The sequence below is a fragment of the Monopterus albus genome, unplaced genomic scaffold (assembly GCF_001952655.1).
Source record: "Monopterus albus unplaced genomic scaffold, M_albus_1.0 scaffold234.1, whole genome shotgun sequence".
NCBI lineage: Eukaryota > Metazoa > Chordata > Actinopteri > Synbranchiformes > Synbranchidae > Monopterus > Monopterus albus.
In genome coordinates this window covers 613326-630796 of record NW_018128114.1, presented here as the reverse complement: position 1 = coordinate 630796, position 17471 = coordinate 613326, and the positions used below count along the sequence as shown (strand labels likewise).

The 17471-nt window shown below is 44.1% G+C and overlaps 2 protein-coding genes across 2 annotated transcripts in view; both read right to left on the bottom strand.

Moving 5' to 3' along the window:
• Positions 1 to 950: 950 nt before the first annotated feature.
• mstnb (myostatin b) lies at positions 951 to 3622 on the bottom strand. Its single transcript, XM_020620208.1, has 3 exons — positions 3143 to 3622; positions 2417 to 2787; positions 951 to 1671 (listed from the first exon to the last, which is right to left on the bottom strand). The coding sequence occupies exons 1-3, from the start codon at positions 3519 to 3521 to the stop codon at positions 1291 to 1293; spliced, it is 1131 nt and encodes a 376-aa protein (XP_020475864.1). The 5' UTR covers positions 3522 to 3622; the 3' UTR covers positions 951 to 1290.
• A 7447-nt stretch (positions 3623 to 11069) lies between these two features.
• hibch (3-hydroxyisobutyryl-CoA hydrolase) overlaps positions 11070 to 17471 on the bottom strand; it is an 18971-nt gene continuing 12569 nt past the window's right edge. The window contains exons 7-13 of the mRNA XM_020620185.1: positions 16360 to 16505; positions 15211 to 15297; positions 15016 to 15074; positions 14339 to 14420; positions 13199 to 13318; positions 12923 to 12956; positions 11070 to 11887 (exon numbers count right to left, since the gene is read on the bottom strand). Coding sequence (XP_020475841.1) covers positions 11772 to 11887; positions 12923 to 12956; positions 13199 to 13318; positions 14339 to 14420; positions 15016 to 15074; positions 15211 to 15297; positions 16360 to 16505 — 644 coding nt within the window. The 3' untranslated portion in view covers positions 11070 to 11771. The remainder of the gene's footprint in view (positions 11888 to 12922; positions 12957 to 13198; positions 13319 to 14338; positions 14421 to 15015; positions 15075 to 15210; positions 15298 to 16359; positions 16506 to 17471) is intronic.

Below are 17471 nucleotides of genomic sequence, written 5' to 3'. Positions count from 1 at the left end.
CTCAACAAACAAGCTAGAAACTTTATTTGTTAAAACAAGTACAGAGAGTTGCTGTATTACAACTTAAAAAAAAAATCTCGATAGATTGCGGTTTTATACATTTACCATCAGTGGTTTAGAAAGGCAACTCCTAATGGAAACAATGGCATACGTATACAATACAAATTAGCAAACATATCAAAATCAGTTTTTACAACTTTTGTAGCAACCAAGTCTTTCTGTTGGTGTGCCATAGTGCAAACTGTGTTGTTTGTAAGACAGAGATTTAAAGCGTGACCTCCACATTCATACATCTAAACAACCCATTCTCTCTGTCTTAAACACATTTTCATTTTGTAGGCTGCATTCATTGTGCCTTCAGTTCAAGTCCTTCTGTCCAGTAACATGAATTTACAATCATAAGAATTCAAGTGTATCCGGCAGGTCAGGCTGTTTTGTTGGAGACTGAGCCACAGTGCTCCTGGGTCATGTGTGCGTCATGTGGTATGTGAAGACCTGTCAAGCCCTGAAGTGGTACTTCACCCTGGTGGAACATTTTTGTGTCCATGGGATCTCAAGAGTGATCAAAATGGAATAGATACTGACCAGTGTCTAATTTTCCAAATGTTTTAATGTTGCCATTGTTGTTTGGGTTTTAGAAATGGGACTAAAAGCTGCTAGTTTTCATCTTTTCATTGACTCCTGTGAACCTATGTGTACTAAAAGATGCACCAGTGTGGCGTGTCACTCTAAAGAGTCTCCAACTGTGATTTGTCAAGCCCTTTCAAAAGGTCCTTGAGGCTTCCTGGTTTGACTCTGAAAACATTATTCCAAAGATGATAATCACAAACATACAGCTTAGCAAAAAGTGTAATAGCTTATATGTGGGCTATGATTGGAGTGGAGCTGCAGAGGGCATATAATCTGTCAGCGTGTTTGTATAAATGGACAGAGCACAGAACACTGAGACATAGGAAAAACACATTTTGTTTTTGTATAACTGTGATCATTTCAGTCTACATTCACATCAAGGTCCAGCATGTATATGTGTTCCTGTATTCATTAGATGACAAACCTCTGTGGTTAAGATTTGGATGGAAAGGAAGGAAAGAAAAGTACGAGCTATGCTGGGTGTGAAAGCACTGCCCTTTGGGAAGAATGGGCCTCTATATTCTGGTTGTATGCACCATGCTCTGCAGGAAAGCATTGGAACTGGTGGATTGGTTGTGTCAACAAGTCTGAACTTGAAGGCTGGGGTGAGCTACAGCCCCTCCATCTTCCCCTCCCTCTCGTCAGGGTCTCCGTACCAACTCAAGAGCATCCACAACGGTCCACCACCATGGCGGGGATCTTGCCATAGATGATCTGCTCTTCGTGGTTAAAGTAGAGCATGTTGATTGGTGACATCTTGGTGGGGGTACAGCAGGGGCCTGCAGTCCCTCTGGGGTTGGCTTGGTTCACCAGGTGGGTGTGTGGATACTTCTGCAAGTGCATATACTCACACTCCCCCAAGCAATAGTTGGCTTTGTAGCGCTTAGGGGCAATAATCCAGTCCCAGCCAAAGTCTTCAAAGTCCACAGTGAGTGGATAGCGGCAGCACCGTGACTCTGGAGAGTTCTCATCACAGTCCAGGCCCACGTCTCTCCTGGCTCGCTTGGGGTTCTCTGAGATCTTCACCTCCATGAATGGTTGCTGAAATGACAGCACCTGTGTTACTACTTTGGAAAAAGAGGTGGATGACGACATCTTTTAATCTGGTGCTCTCACCCGTTGATGCTGGTTTTCAAACAGCAGGATAATGTTATGAAACGTTGAGATTTAAAGAAATGAAATCATTTGACGGCTGGTTAACCACAGCCCTCTAGGTATTCTAACTGCCCCCAAGCCTAGTGCCAGTATTTGAGCCATGTGATATGTGTTTGTCATTGATACTGGCAATGTGTGTGCACAGACCGTTACTCTGATTTGCACAGTCACAGAGAACACCTAAAGGAATGTGAAGCGGGTGAACATTTATGTAATCAAGTAGTCAGATTTGAGGTTATTGTGGACTGGGCATTTGTCCAGATGCAGGTGTGCACCTACATGGAGCCTGTGTTGATTAACAGCTTTTAATTCCTTCTTCTAACAGTGAAATGCATGAATGTTTAACCACCTGCTGATTTTGCAAAGCCTCTCTGCACACTGAAACTTCTGGAATCCAAAAGTTAAAACCTCTGTAAAGTACAACAAGGAATCCAAATTGAGGACTCAGTTGGAATCGGAATTTTTAGAACCATTTTTATGAACTAATTCAGCTGCTTCGGGAGGAAGTAGCTCTGTACTTTGCACCCACACTATTCACTTCTGTATATTTACTGATGAAGCTTAAGTTATCACTGAGTGTTAACACCTGACAATAAGGCTCTGTTTACTGTAATATAAAGATTCATCTCACCAGTCCTTCCTCTCCGGGCTCTGCGGAGGTCACGGCCACATCGTTTCCCCTCGAATCGAAGGCGTTAATCTCGATCCCCAAGTTGGTCTCCGGTTGCCGCAGCCACACAGTCAGCACTTGTTTGACGTCTATACTTTGCCAAGAGCTTGTCCCGGCATTCACGTCGACCTTCAGGGAGCGGATCCGTATGTGTCTGTTCCCGTCTGTGCCTGGCATCAGGCGGGAGATTTGCAGGAACACAGTGGTCACCTCGTCCGCCGGGCGCAAATGCACCCAGAGCTGCGCCCGAACGATGCGACTGGCTTGAAACCTTTGGGTGAAAGAGAAAAGGCAGCACTTTGGTTCCCCATTCACTTGGACGATGGAGTCAGCTGGAGAGAAACAGAGGCAGAAGGGTTTACTGGTTGGACATTGAAATGTCCAGACAACAGTGAACTGCTGTAAAGAATAATCGGTGTCACGACAATTTGCGCGTGTAACGACCACACGCGCCGTCTGGCAAGACGCTCTGATCCATATACTGTTTTACATCTCGGTAATGTTTGCATATCCACATTTCCAGCATCAAATCGTCTTACAAATCTAGATACATGCTGTTAGAATAAAGCCTACGTATAGCATCTCCTGTGCGCTCTGCGCCGTGCGTGAGAATCTGATCTCTTTCAGAGAGAGCGGGCTCTTTTCATCGTGCACAAACATATAAGACTAAATAAAGTCCAAACTTACGTTCAGTGGCTATCATTATGATTGTCTCGGTGGTGGCGTGCTCATCGTCCTCCTCTATAACCAGATCCTTGTTGTCATCTCCCAGCACGTCGTACTGGTCGAGAAGCTGCTGCAGCGGCGGAGCTTTGGGCAGAAGCTGCTTTACTGTATCTCTGCTGATATTTGGAGCTTCTTTCATTCGCAGTTTGCTCAGAATCTGAGATTTGATCGCGTTTAGTCGCATGGTTTTAATGTGCTGTCGGACCACGCACGTAGCGCACTGCTCCGTCTCTTCTGGGCTGGTGGCGGAGGGCTGCTGCTGTGTCTCTTGGTCACTCAAAACTACTGGACCCAAAGCAATCAGCAAACTCAAATACAGCACAATCTGAGACAGATGCATTGTCTCTAAGGTGTGCAGCTGGATTTAGAAAAAAGATCTTGCGTGCTGGACCTGATGCGTGACTGCGTTTGTAGTCGTTTGTGTGTCGCACACCGACAGGCTTCATACTTTATTAGCGCACACCTTTTTATACTCCAACTTTATCGTCTTTTGTGTCGTCAAAAACCATGATTGGCTGGACAGGCAACAGTGAAATTTAACCGACTTACATGAAAACTTTTTTTCGCTGTCAACATTTAAAGGGATGCAAAATGTGTGCACGTAATAATCGTGTCCACAGATGGGTACATTCACTCTTCTTCGGGTGATTACGCAATGAGCACAGGGGCGCAGACTGACTGGGCTGGGTGAGACTTTTTGTTTTGATGAACCTCAGGGTTATTTTAACTCCAATTTACAAAACATCAAATCATCTACTGCATCTTTGAAAAACCAACATAATGCGTTTAACCTGCACTTTCTTTGAATTCTAAATGACCCCCCAACAACAACCCAGTTATAAAAAGTTGTTTTATTTTGATTCAAGGGTGAAATTGACTGTCATTCTTCAGAGCTACATAGCAAAACAGACAGATTTGACAAAAGGTTCTAATCACATAGTTCCTGGTGTCTGTTAAGGTTGGCTGGAGAGAAGCAGGTCATGGTTTCACGTATCATAATCAGCATTACATCGGATTTTAAAGAGGAAACCAGCGGAGCAAAAGAACATCCTCTGTCCAGCACACATGCAAAATCCCTGACACCTGGTTGTGACACATGAGGATAGCGCCCTCGTGTGGTGGGATACTAAAGGGAGTTTTTCCTCCCCACTGTCACCAAGTGCTTGCTCAAGGGGGATTTGTTGGGTTTTCCCTATGTAATAATATTGATAACAGTAAGGTCTAGACCTTACTTTGTAAAGTGTCCTGAGATGACTTTTGATGTGATTTGGTGCTATACTAATAAAATTTGATTTGATTTGATTTGATATTACAGTAACACCCACACAGGCAACACCTTGCAACCTGTAACAGTTTAATGATTTGATGGTAAAAAGAAACTTAGGTTAGTGGCGTAATACTAGTAAAACCAGTATAAATTCAGGCGGACACCTTCCATATACCATGACCTGACCACCTTTATGGTAAAAGACCCGTTTGGTGCCTTTTTGCTACCGCTGCATTTAGTGTCAGGTGTCCTCTTTCATCTGTGACATTCATGCACGGAAAACAGTGCATGTGACAGCACTGACCACTCCAGCCGCCAGATTTTCTAAATATTGCAACACGGTCCTCTTTAACTCTAATCGACAAAGAATGATCTCATTGGATCACAGGATTTCTCGAGTTCTGTTCGACACCCTGTGAATGAGACTGGATGGTCGGTAATCTTTAAAATATTACCTACAAGAGTGATATAAAGGGCATCTGAGCCCCCATTAAGTCTCAAGTTATTAGCCCCATGTCACTAGGAGAAAGCAGCATTTCACTGGTTGCACTGGCCTTTCCATTTATTTAGACTGGTAAACCAGACCGGATGGGTCATAATCTTTGAATATTACGCACAACAGTGACATAAACATGGACTGGTGAAAACATTGGAGATCAGTCCTTAATGACAGTATTTGTCACCGTGGCCACCAGGTGGCAGCCTCGCACCGGCCGCTGTGCGCCTGGGCTCGCTGCAGCCCGGTACCAGCCGTGGAGTGTCGCTCCACTGGAGTCAGCCCAGACCTCTGATTTCCCCTCTGCCGAGCAGCTGCACTCGGCAGTGACCGACGGGAAGGCAACAGGGAAACGTTGTGCCGTCGGCTCCGCCAGCCTGGGATTTATATTTCAAGATTATTGTGAAATCGATCCAACGAGCAGCAGAAGCAGCAACTTGGGAAATAATTTGTCTTTTTTTAAAAGCACGTTGCAGTAACATTCAAGTTCAGATTGCTCGGATAAGGCAGAGGAACCGGCGCGACACAAGGTGATGTTCGGATTAATGTTTACTTGAACGACCTTGGGTTGTTTCATCTGTCGCCGGATTATTTTTTGTGGAATGGATTAAAGAACCTGACGCCTTCGCCACAGTCTGTTAGAAGTAGAGCTCTACAGTATCACAACATGTTGTTTACACATTAATTTTTAATTTCCTGTGTGCAGAAATGTTTCCACTGAGGCTCAGAACAGGTTTGCACAAAAGCCCTACGCGCTGTTGTTCAAATAAATGAAGTTATCAGGTTTAATCCAGATCCCGTGCGTGTGGATGTGAGCGAGCCAGTGCTTTCTTAGTTTGTATCATAATAACATCAGACGGTTAGAAATCATATAGGATCATTAATATAACATCAGATTTAGGAGAGGATGTTGGGACACTTCGGATTCGCGTGTTGACGTGTGGAGCTCCAAATGCTGCTTTACGCACAGGGACACTCCCCGCTCAGCATCGGTCATTCATGGCCTGCCCGTTGTGTAGACTACAGCATGCAGCTTTCTGAATGGAGCACATGCTTCCTGTGCGCGAAGGCCTGTAGTCCTAGAAAAGGAGCTGTCACTGTGAATCAGGCTGCGAGGTTCAGTTAGTGGAACAGATGGGAGACACTGGCTTACAACAAAACAGCATCAGTGCACCAAGCTAGACACAGACATCCCTGTGTCCTGCTATACAAAATAGACCCAGGGACAGAGTCATAAAACACTCTGAAGTAGAGGAGGGGCGAGGAGAATGAGTTAACACACTTGGTGTGCAGAGCAGCAGAGCTTGTTTAAAAATGACCCTGCAGAGTTGAGCTATGCCACGCCGAGGCCTTGACCTCTAGCCAGCCACTGGAGCATGGGTCACATAGGCACCACAGCCGCTGTGAAAGTCTTTCACAATCCGTTCCTCGTCCACGACATCTGGTGTTTTTTTTAGGCCGCCTCTGATAGAAAATAAATCACTGAGAGCCTCCCTCTGTCTCTTCTCTCTCTCTCTGCAGCTAAGGAGCTGTATTCTGCATGTGAGCAGGACTGACTGTTTCAGCAGCAGTAGAACCACACAGGGATGGCCCTCCTAGCCAACTGCTGCCCAGTGACCTCTAAAACATTACCTTCTGTTCTGTAACACCCCCCGGTCGTCACACATGTTGGCAGTGAGACATGGATGAGAGTGGGAGTGGATGACAGGAGCACAAAGGTGACCGCAGAAGAAGGAAGTTGAGGGCACGGATTGCTTCAGAGATGTGCCGACCACGTTGATGTATGAACTGCATGTCTAACCAAAGACTCTTGCACCGTTACTGCCAACACACATTTTCCCCCGTAAAGTAAATCAATGCTACATTCTCCAGAGTATGGGTTGTGTCAAATCCAAGAGGTGTGACTCTGGAGCTCATAATGCAAACTCCACAGAGAAGGCAGGAGGCAAATCCAGGACGAAGAGGGGCGAGAGAGCCTACCTGGTACAATCACAAACGGGCTCGGCGGAGAGCTCGCCTCAGGTCAACCCAGCACTGCTGGAGTACGCCCAGAGGCTCTCAGAGGAGATCGTGGCCCGTGCCGTGCAGCAGTGGGTGGAGGTAGACCGCCGCTACAGCGACATCCCCTACATTGAATGTGATGTGCCATGACATAGGAAAGTGTGTCACAGTGGAAAGGCCAGGCCAAGCTGAGACTGCTTTGACACTTATACCTGAGGTTCCACATGTGAAACAAGCCCAGAAGTCTCTAGCACGTTCACTCAGAGAGAATTAATCAAGCGTCTACCAACTGGGAGTAGGAATATGAATGAGCTGTCAGCAAATCAGTTTTGACCTTCTTTCAGTTTGGATTATACTGGGATTAAACCTAAAAATGCTCCTCCAAGGGGCCAAAGTACTCTGATCCTGTCCACGGCTCTGTGCTGATCTGTATCAGAGCTGGTGCCATACTGGAGCAGAGCGTCTTCAGTTGGATATCATCTTTCTCAGACCTTATTTGTCTCTTCTCTCTCAGTAGGTGTTGGCTGTCCCTGGCTGGACTCATATCCCAAAGCAAGAATTCCTATCAAATATTGCCAGTGAAAGCCTCTCCTGTTCGTCGATGCTGTCCCAGGGCCAGGGGTCTCTCCTCTTACAGAGGAAGTTATTAATAAACCTCCTCTGGTATCACTAGTTCAGAAACTCACCCAGCTGTCTGCTTTTTTCTAGTCTGATGTAAGGCTCCACAAACATTCAAAAGGCCGATGTTCTGCCTTAATGGCCTCCCTGGAAATCCTGTGGCAGAGCCGCAACAAGGAGCATCATCCTCAGCTCTGCTTATTCCGCCACCATTAGGCAGCCTCAACCACAGCCGTCCATGCAGCAGGCAGAGTCCTCGAAATGGGTTCAGGAAATTATGTGTACAAACTCCATATTTCCTGCACTTTAGGAGATTCAGTAATTGCAGTGTAAGAACTATAACGCTAGGATTCAGATCACCGGGGACCAGCTAGTCTCTAAGCCACAAAGAATCATGAGGATTAACATCTTTTCCAAAAGGGTGTGGTTCATCAACAGAAATTGAGTTTTTAAAAAAACTCCTGGGTTTTGGATGCAATGCTGTAGGTGTAGTTTTTGTACAATGCCTAACTGAAACACACTGCCACCTGCCCTAAAGGACAACAGCACAGATATGCAAACCTGGGAGCCCATGACATTTGAATCCAGTATGTATGTATATGGTCTCTTAAAATAGCACGGTGCTGTCCTGTAACAGATATATTTAGAATAGAGGTCCACATCCGCCAGAGTCCTTAATGAATGTCGCTATAGGCCCAACACAGTTCAGGTTTCTGTGAGTTGTTTTATAATATATCAGAGGGCACATTATAACAGTGTGGTCTTTGTTCACTAGACAGACGCTCAGTGGAGCTACAAGCCAGGGCCTCTCGGGCCACATCACGGAGATGTGTGCACAGGCACGCTAACTGATGTCACTGGGATTTACCCAAAATTCAAGTCACATTGCTAGCTAATCACTGATGAGGACACCCCAACTTCCACCCAGCTATTTGCAGTGACAACAGTGTTGTAGTAGTAACAAAACATCTGTAAACATCAACCATAACGGTAGGAACTAGTAGCTAACAGCGGCCTCCAGCAGAAGGTGAAAAGCCATAAGCACAGTGGCAGGTAACTGTCACCTCTTGCCTTCTCTAACAACAGTAATGTTGTTTCAGTATTGACATAAAACCAGTCAGTACCAGTAAAATGCATGTGTAAGTCACATTGTACTGTATTGGCTAACTGCTACCTTAAACCCTAGTGAAGGGAAAGTGTTACTTAGAACCTTTTTCATTCCAACGCCACAGTTTTACATGCTGTGTTGTGTAGGTGGGCTGGGTGATAACCGATCAAAGGGCTGTTGACTGTACGGCATTTCTCGATAGAAATATAATGGTGTGCTATAAAACGCCTCCCTGAATGGGTCACTAAAAAAATAAAGCATAACCTGCACTCATCTGTGTAGACAGATTCATTCTTGGGCTCCTGAAAACACTGAGGAGTCGGGACAACACCGTTCTCCAGTTCTAAATGGGATGCTGTGTGTTTCGGGTCAGATATAACGATAAAGGCTGTGGTGCTTTTCTGTCCATGGCAGGATTTAAACCACAAAGCTGCTTTTAATAGTACACAAGGGAGCTGATAGCAAAAGTTCAATGCGATTTAGAGTAGACGCCACACCTAGTGTACATGTTGCCATAATGCTGTTGTGAGCTTTACTGTTCAAACTGCTGAATTTCTAGTGTGATATTATCTCTGACAGAATTTTACTTTGTAAAAACTCTGGTATCATCTGTGTTTACAAATTGGCAAGAGAGCAAATGAGCTCAGTTTAACTTTTAATTTTTAGTAAAATACAGTTTATTCCCTTATTTACTTAGCATCTTGTTTGGTCTATTTAAGAGCAGGGATGAATCCAGTAGCCTGAAACCAGGTCAGTGATCCAGTAAAGGAGAGAACGGGGTACAATGAGCCACTTTTTACACGTCGTGATTCTACGGCAACATGAATGTGTATTCATTTCAAACAGCAGTTGCTATACTGTATAGCAGGTTGTTGTACATCCACAGTTTTAGAAGTATGACTCATCCAAATAAGTTGGTCCTATGGCACAGCGTAGCCCATTGTCCCCTACTGAGCACAGCTGATTTCAGGATTCTGACTCCTGAACCCACAATGGACCCTGTTGAATCTGTGTTTAACAAAAATTAAAAGAAGAAGCAGACAGCGAGCGTTGAGACTGAGGAAAAAAAGGTGCACTGACTTGACTATAAAGTGAAACCCAAGCAGCCTGATGAACACGGACACAGCCCACCTGCACTGTTTTCATGATTTGTCCGTTGCCAAATAAGGGAACAGTAACGTCCAGGAAGCAACTCTGCAACATGACACGTCAGCCAAAGAATATGTCATACTAAGTTAAAATGAGTGACTTTCTGCATATTACAGTACAATATTCATTTAAATTGCAAACCATTCATAAAGTATGTGTAAGAAGTGATGATACCAATAAATGAAACGTATGCCTTCTGTCACTACTGAAATATTTCATTATTACTCTCCAAATCACAACTTAACATCATGAATTTTGAAATTGTAAGGTCGAAGAACACATGGGTACTTGTTAACATCTCTGTGACACATACTGTCTCAACAATATTTGTTTAAAATACCCATAAAAGAAGACGTGCAGCTTCCTGTGTAAGAGTGAACGCAGCAGGTTAAAATCACAAACAAAAGGACCGAGAAACGAGCTCTGTGCTTGTCTGAGGAGCAGATGGCAGCCATAAAGCATGAAGGGTTATCTGTGACGCCAAAACAAATACTCAGTGTTCTCAGTGTTTATGGCAGTTGATTAGGTTCACTATGTAGAGATCAGGTCATTGACTGTGGTCACTGAACTGCACCGAGGGCAGAGCTGAGGAACACTGCATGTGGCAGGACTCGTGGTACTTAATGAACATGACACTGACAAGAGGCTGCTCCTGAAATGAGACATTAGGTAGGGAAGCTGAAAACAGACGTGAGATAAAGGTGGTCCATACTACAGATAGGATGTCCACTATGAGCTTCTTGAGTTTTAATTCTTCCTATTCAGACTGAAGCATCATTGTTCACTGGTGATGTTTCATGGTTCTCATGCCACGTTTCTGACTCCTTTACTGCTCAAATAACATATGCACGCCCTCATGCCAATACAGCACCTTAAACAAATGTTATAACCCAACACGCCCTTATATCAACATGTTGACCTTCTGAACATCTGAGCAGCAGATTAGTGCCTTCATGCAGATAACAAAGGCAGCTGACTGTTGTACCAGAGAACTTTATAAGCATGTCATAAAAAATACTGCCCTCAGTAACGGCAGATGTACCAACACTTTCCTGATTCACCAGTAATACACAGCTTTTTACTTTACTACTGTTTACTGCCACCTGTTCCAGCACTGACGTCTCATCTGTTTCACAAATAATGGAGCTAATCAAACCCTGTGTTTAGGGAGCTCATCTGATTCCTACTAAAATAAATAGTGTGTCCAAAGGAGTTAAATATAGAAACACAATGTAACATTTCAGACTGCTGAAAACATATTTGTTTATTGTTGCACTGTAACAATCATGTAAATGCATCAAGAACAAGGACTGATACTTCCACTGGAAGCCTGCCATCTGTTTCAGGAGTGTCAGAGACATTTTGTATTTATGTTACAGCTAAAAAGTACAGATGTAACCAAAACAACATAGAAATAAAAGAGGGACAATACATTCTCTGAACTGGAACAAGTGATCACAGATGATACTGATCTGTGTGACATCAACAAACACTCTCAGGAAATGTGCTGAAGCACTCAGCGGTGAGATCCTTTGTCTTTCCCATGGCCTCAGGTTAATGCAGTGTTGCTGTCTGGCTCCTTGTATTTGCAGTTATTACTTTACACTAAGTGCAACAAAGACTCCATTTCCACTGCACAGCAAGTTTACACTAAGCATTTTTCTTAGGCGTGACACACAGGGTGCCCATTAGCTGCCTCTTCTGCTACTATTATTTTCTATTTCTGGCTGTGAACATGAATCAGTCCCTCTTCTCAGCTGCAGAGTACCACCCTGTTTGAGTCTGAATTCTCCTGTAAAATGTTTCCAATAGTACAGAATCAAACCATTACAGTATATGACCTGTGTACATCATGTCCATGTAGTGATATGGGGACAGGAGGCAGCTGCTCACAGTAGGCTTCATGATGTGTCTGTGCAGAGATGGGAAGCAGCTGCTGTCTGACAGGACCTTAGAAAGTCAGATCCTTCTCTCCCAGTGAGGCAAAGCACTGGTCAATGCTCTGATCAGACACCTCCTCCAGAGTTGACGGCTTCCACTTGGGACTCTGGTCTCTGTCAACCAGCACTGGAAGCATGAGAAACAAAATCAGATGGTGGGACTGACAGGTAGGTAAGCTGAGATGATGTAAAGCTTCAACTGATCCCTGACCTTTGTTATCTTTTACTCATGACCAAACATCTAATGATGCTGAGTTTAGAAAGAAGAAACCGTCTACACCTCTTGGACAGCTAACATAGCATGCATGAAAACAGGAATCTCAGAAGCTGACAAGGTAACGACTGGCTCACTGAGGATAATGTACAGACAAAGTAAAGGACTAGCCAACACAGAGTGCCTCAGTAAGGTGCTGAGCCACCAGGCGCCACCAGAACAGCTTCACTGCACCTTGATATTAATACTACAAGTCTCTGAACTCTACGGGAGGATGAACACCATTTTTCCAAAAGCTATTCCCTCATGTGGTGTTTTGATGATGATGGTGGAGACGCTAACACGTCGCTCCAACATCTTCCATAGGTGTTCAACTGAGGTCTGGTGACTGTGAAGGCCACAGCATATGATTCACATCATAATGCCTCAAGCTGCGGCTGCCGCCGGCATGAAGTCGTTATGTTTACGGGTTGTCTGTCTGTCCGGCCAGGCCCATCCTTGTGAACGAGATATGTCAGGAACGCCTTGACAGAATTTCTTCAAATTGGGCTCAAGTGTCCGCTTGGACTCAAGGATGAACTGATTAGATTTTGGTCAAAGGTCAAGGTCACTGTGACCTCACTTCTGTCCCATACCCATGAATCTGACAGGTTGGCGGAGGCGTACACCTATGAAGTGGTAATTCTAGTTTTCACAGTCATCAGATCGTTCAGTGACCCCTCATGTCCTGTGGATGGGGGCTCCATCCTGGAGCAGACCGCTCATTTGTTCAGGTTTGTCTTTGTCACCCATCTGTATAATATGGTCATTTTGTACTACAAAGCAGAAAAGTATTAATTACTGAGCCTTTTATAAGAATTAGAATGAAATGAATTCTTTTTCATTGTACTTTAGTTCTATACTCATCTGCAGTCCGTCTACATCCAGTATACTGCCCATGTGACTTACCAGCTCTTACACCCTCATAGAAGTCACAGCCCCTCTGCAAATAACATGGAAGAAAAACTGATTTCACTCCAGCATATCAAGTTAAACATTTAAATCTAACAGCTATGATAGATGTTTAGGATAAACATAAAGAACAATAAGGCAGAATCATTTACTAATCCTCAGTTTCCTGTCCAGTTATGATTACTACCAGAGTGACATGTATGAAAAAGAAGCTCATGGATGTTGTGTGTTTACAGGTGACACACTGGTAAGAGGACGTCTGTTGGTTTGTACCATGCAGGCCTGGCTCATGCGATACTCCATCACCAGCACGTCCTGCAGGCTCAGAGCAGCACCTGCCTGCAGCTGCTTGAAGGTGATCTTCAGGGAAGTGGGAGACATTTTGGACAATGTCTGTAGAAGGAGACACAGGGAACTTTAATGTTTGAAAGACTGAACCTTTGAACACAACAATGGCAATGGACTGCTTTATTTGGTTTGAGATTATTTTCTGCAGAACATCATGAAAAACAAGCCAAGTATAAGCAAGGACAAAGAAGGTTATGCATGTGTAGTGTACGAGGCAGGACAGTGAACTCTGTGGTGTAGCAGTGACTGAGGAAGTGGGTTTATAATAAATATTTGATGGCTACGCTGACTCTCATCGGTTCTAATTACATTTTTTGTGGTTTGGAAGGATACTGGAAATCATTACGTCTGTTGAACCCTACGGAATGAAAGCAGTCAAAGAGTATTTGTTGAGTTTTAAAACAGTTCTTAAATATGTTGTTCATCAAAATGATCGGTCAGTGGAGGCTCTTTAACAGAACAGTATTAAACACTGTGCATAAATGATGGTGAACTCGCAGTGATCAGGAGAGGAACAATGAGGAGGGGGTGAGGGAGGGGCCTGAGGTTGTACACCATCTCTCTCAGGTTTGGTTTCACACAATCATCCTGCTGCGAGGTGAACAACTAAATCAGAGAGCGGAGTCACATCAATGAAAGGTTTCATCAAGGCACATTGATGGAAGCCACTGTGGTCTGTTAAGAGCTCTGAGAGCTCTCAGGAGGGATTCTAGTCACAAGCCTGAGACTCACCCCATTAAGTGCTTAGGCTGAGGTAACTACTAATTATGAACACATTTGCCAAAGCGAAATAATGCCCTGGCTCCATTTACCGGTAAGCTGTCAGTGGGCGTTATCTGATGCTGGGGTCGCAGGACTGCACAGGACCAGGTCCAGAGGTACAGTGATTCTTTAGCAGGACTTTAAATCAGTTCATACAACTACAGTAAAAGTACATGTGTGTGGTGATAGACACAGAAATTATCACCAAGCCTCCACCCCAGTGTTACCAGAGGTCTGTACATTTACTGTGGAGAATCAATGGATGATGTCAGTGACTGATGAAGGCTCAGGTCAAGAACATACCTCAGCCTGTTTCTTGGCGAACTCCGAGCCATCGGCCTTCAGATTCTGCATTATTCCCTCCACACTGCTGGAGCTGAACAGCCTAAAGGGAGGGAAACACTAACATGGGCTCCATTTTTCAGCAGGTTAACTTTAGTTACTTTAGTTAGTTTTAACAGAAACAGTCTGTGTTCTTCATAAAACTAAGTTTTGTTCTTCTTATGTCAAGGAAACCCATGAAAAGACCAAAGCCAACAATGAGTTGATCCTACTAACGAGTACTGTTCTGTGCCATAGAGCTCCACTGTTGTCCAGAAAGCCTTCAGTGAGCCACACTGTTGGACTACAGCACCAAATCCACCCCTAAAAACAGTCCCCAACAAACCCTACTTCCTGTACTCCTTTTGAGTGACATCTGCTTAAAACTAGTGTCCAGCTATTTGAAGGATTTGTTCAGCTGTTTTTGAAGGTTTACATCCTCAAAGTGAAAGGATGGGCTTGGGGCCAGATGCTACAGACAGGGCAGGGAAATGGGAAAGACTGAGATGAGTAACACATTGTAGGTTTGGGTCCTTTTGTTGACAAGAACAAAATTATAGAACATCACCCAGCCTTAACTAGCTCTTGAGCTAGTTAAGGCTGGGTACACACTCAGTACACACTCAGATTCTGTTCATGTTTGGGAACCCAAGGCTGACCTGTTGATATCAGACACGTGCTTGTCCAAGACAAAAGGCTTTTCAGAATCCAGACTGCTCTGTGGAGAGAAAGTATGCCCACATAGAGATTATTCTGTTCTCACCATCTCAACACTGTTACTTCTTCATGTCTACAAACTGTTTTGTTGCCTATTTAAGCAGTTCTGGATGGTTTAAATGTGTAAGGATTCTAACCTGGTTCTGATAGGAGTCTAGCACTCTGGAGACGTCTTCAGCAGAGGGAGACTTCAAGTCCACCAGCTCCTTCTCCAGGTCTGGGATCTGTTTAAGTACAAGGCCTGAGATCAGCAGTAGCCATAAAAGATGGCTGTACATTTAATCATAACACAGGGCAAGAAAAATAATTGTTTTTAAAATGGATGCAGGACCTTTCTCTGTTTGCTCTCCTGAGGAAAATACACTTTTAAGAAGACAAGTTACTTTGAATAGAGAATTTTGCTGCACTGCAGTGTTTAATGTCTTTTGGGTGGGATTCACACACCAACACACAAAAACCCTAGACATGTGAAGACACTGCTGTGTAGGGCTCCAGAAGTTGGGACGATCCCTACGGCACATTAACCACAGTTTATCAAACACAAGTTTATCCTCAACAAAGCAACAGCTCAAGACTGTTATTCTTGGCCAACGTGGAGTTTAGTTTAGTTTGTTTTTGGCCAAACTCTAAGTGTTCTAAACGAACTAAATCCACCCCACTGCTCGTCCGTCCTGAAAAATCAAGGTTACAGTCACCAACTCTGTCGCCGACTGTTTTGATGTGATGCCAACAGCAAGACAAACACAACCTGGACTAGCCAATGCTGGCACCTATAAACAAAAATGAGGCAGTGGCTCGGCGTCTGGCACTCCAGAGGACCTTGAAACTCACTCTTCCCCCAACCATGTTCCTGTGGTGCACTCATACATGCACCGTCACTCACAGTCACACTGGATGGTGAGTGGTTTAGATGAACTAAGAGAAATATATTAGGGAAAAACCTGGGCCCGTATTCATAAACATTTAAAGCTCAGAGAGTTGCTCCTTGTGATGAAATCCTAAGACAAATCTTGTTTTGGACATTTCCCAAGACTTGAAGGTTTGAAGAGCAGAGTCTCTCACTTACTTTTCTGGTGAGAGGGTAAAATAACGCCTAGGACTAAGGGCTCTGCGTTGCAAGTGTGTAACAGCACACTGACGCCATGAGTTATGTGTCACTTCTCATTCTGATGCGTTGCAAGTGTGTAACAGCACACTGGCGCCATGAGTTATGTGTCAGTTCTCATTCTGAGTCAGTCTCTGGTTTGTCTGCAGTCATCGTCTAAGACTAACTTCAGTTTCTGTACCTTCTTAGACTCCACAAAGTGAGTGGCAACTCCGGCTTTCTGCACATCGCGTCCCTTGAGACGGAAGCCTGTCAAAGCCAGAAACAGTCCCAACTTGCCCTGGAGCCTTGGTAGAAAATAGCCACCCCCCACATCAGGGAAAAGCCCTGTCAAAAGAGAACACAAAGCCACGCATTTAAACACATTCTAGTAACAGTTTCAATGCACATGCACATCAAGAAGCAATTTCACCATCTGTCACTGTAAGACCCTGCCAGTAAGAAACACAGAGATGCTGCTATAGACGAAGAAAAGCAGCAATATGTGAAGTTTGAACCTGCTATTTGTCAATTTTTCTTAGGAAACATCTTAAAAATGAACCAATTATTAAAATAGTTGCAGATTAACTTTCTTTTGAGTAGTTAATCTTATTATATCTAAGCTGTATGATAGTCATTCTGTATTATCAATAATGTTTCTATTTGATTTCAATGTTTCTGACAGGAAATGAGATTCCACTGGTCAACGAGATTCCTGACTGCTCTGCTAGAGAAGGGAGAAGTGGGAGGCAGAGGGAGGGATTTAGACAAGCTGACCTGATTCATGCCTCAAAATAAAAATGTCAGATTAGGGCTGTTGTTCAGAACGCTAGCAGGCCCGGGTTAAATCTGTTAATCCTGCCACAGAAGGGGTTCATGTTCCGTCATGAGGGAGGGCTCGACAGTGTTGGTGTGTGACTGAGGGAGTTCAAATTGTTGTCTGTCTGGATTTAAACCCGTTTTATTTAATTAAAAATGGTGAAAAATGCCTGTGACATATTCAGATGTGATTTAGTTTGAACTCAAACACATTCATATCATAACCATGTATGACAAAGAAAAGTGATAGAGCTGTCAACAGCTACATGTTCAAAATAGCTGCTGATTACGTTTCTGTCAATCGACTAATTGATTGTTGGACTAAAGTGCTGCTGATGAAATCCCATGACAACAACGTCCCTTTCCATCATCTTCAATGTGTCTGTGGCACATCGGGCCTCAGCCCACGGGTTCTCGTAGAACACATAAGTCTTCAATACAGGTCAAAGTCCAGGAATTTCCTTAAACAGTTTGGCACTGAGGCTTTTACTAAAT

Excerpts from the sequence above, each read along its gene's own strand:
- mstnb (XM_020620208.1), bottom strand. The coding sequence starts at position 3,521 with ATGCATCTGTCTCAGATTGTGCTGTATTTGAGTTTGCTGATTGCTTTG. Across the intron at positions 2,788-3,142 it reads CATAATGATAGCCACTGAAC|CTGACTCCATCGTCCAAGTG; the intron begins GTAAGTTTGGAC and ends GTTTCTCTCCAG. Across the intron at positions 1,672-2,416 it reads AGCCCGGAGAGGAAGGACTG|CAACCATTCATGGAGGTGAA; the intron begins GTGAGATGAATC and ends CTGTCATTTCAG.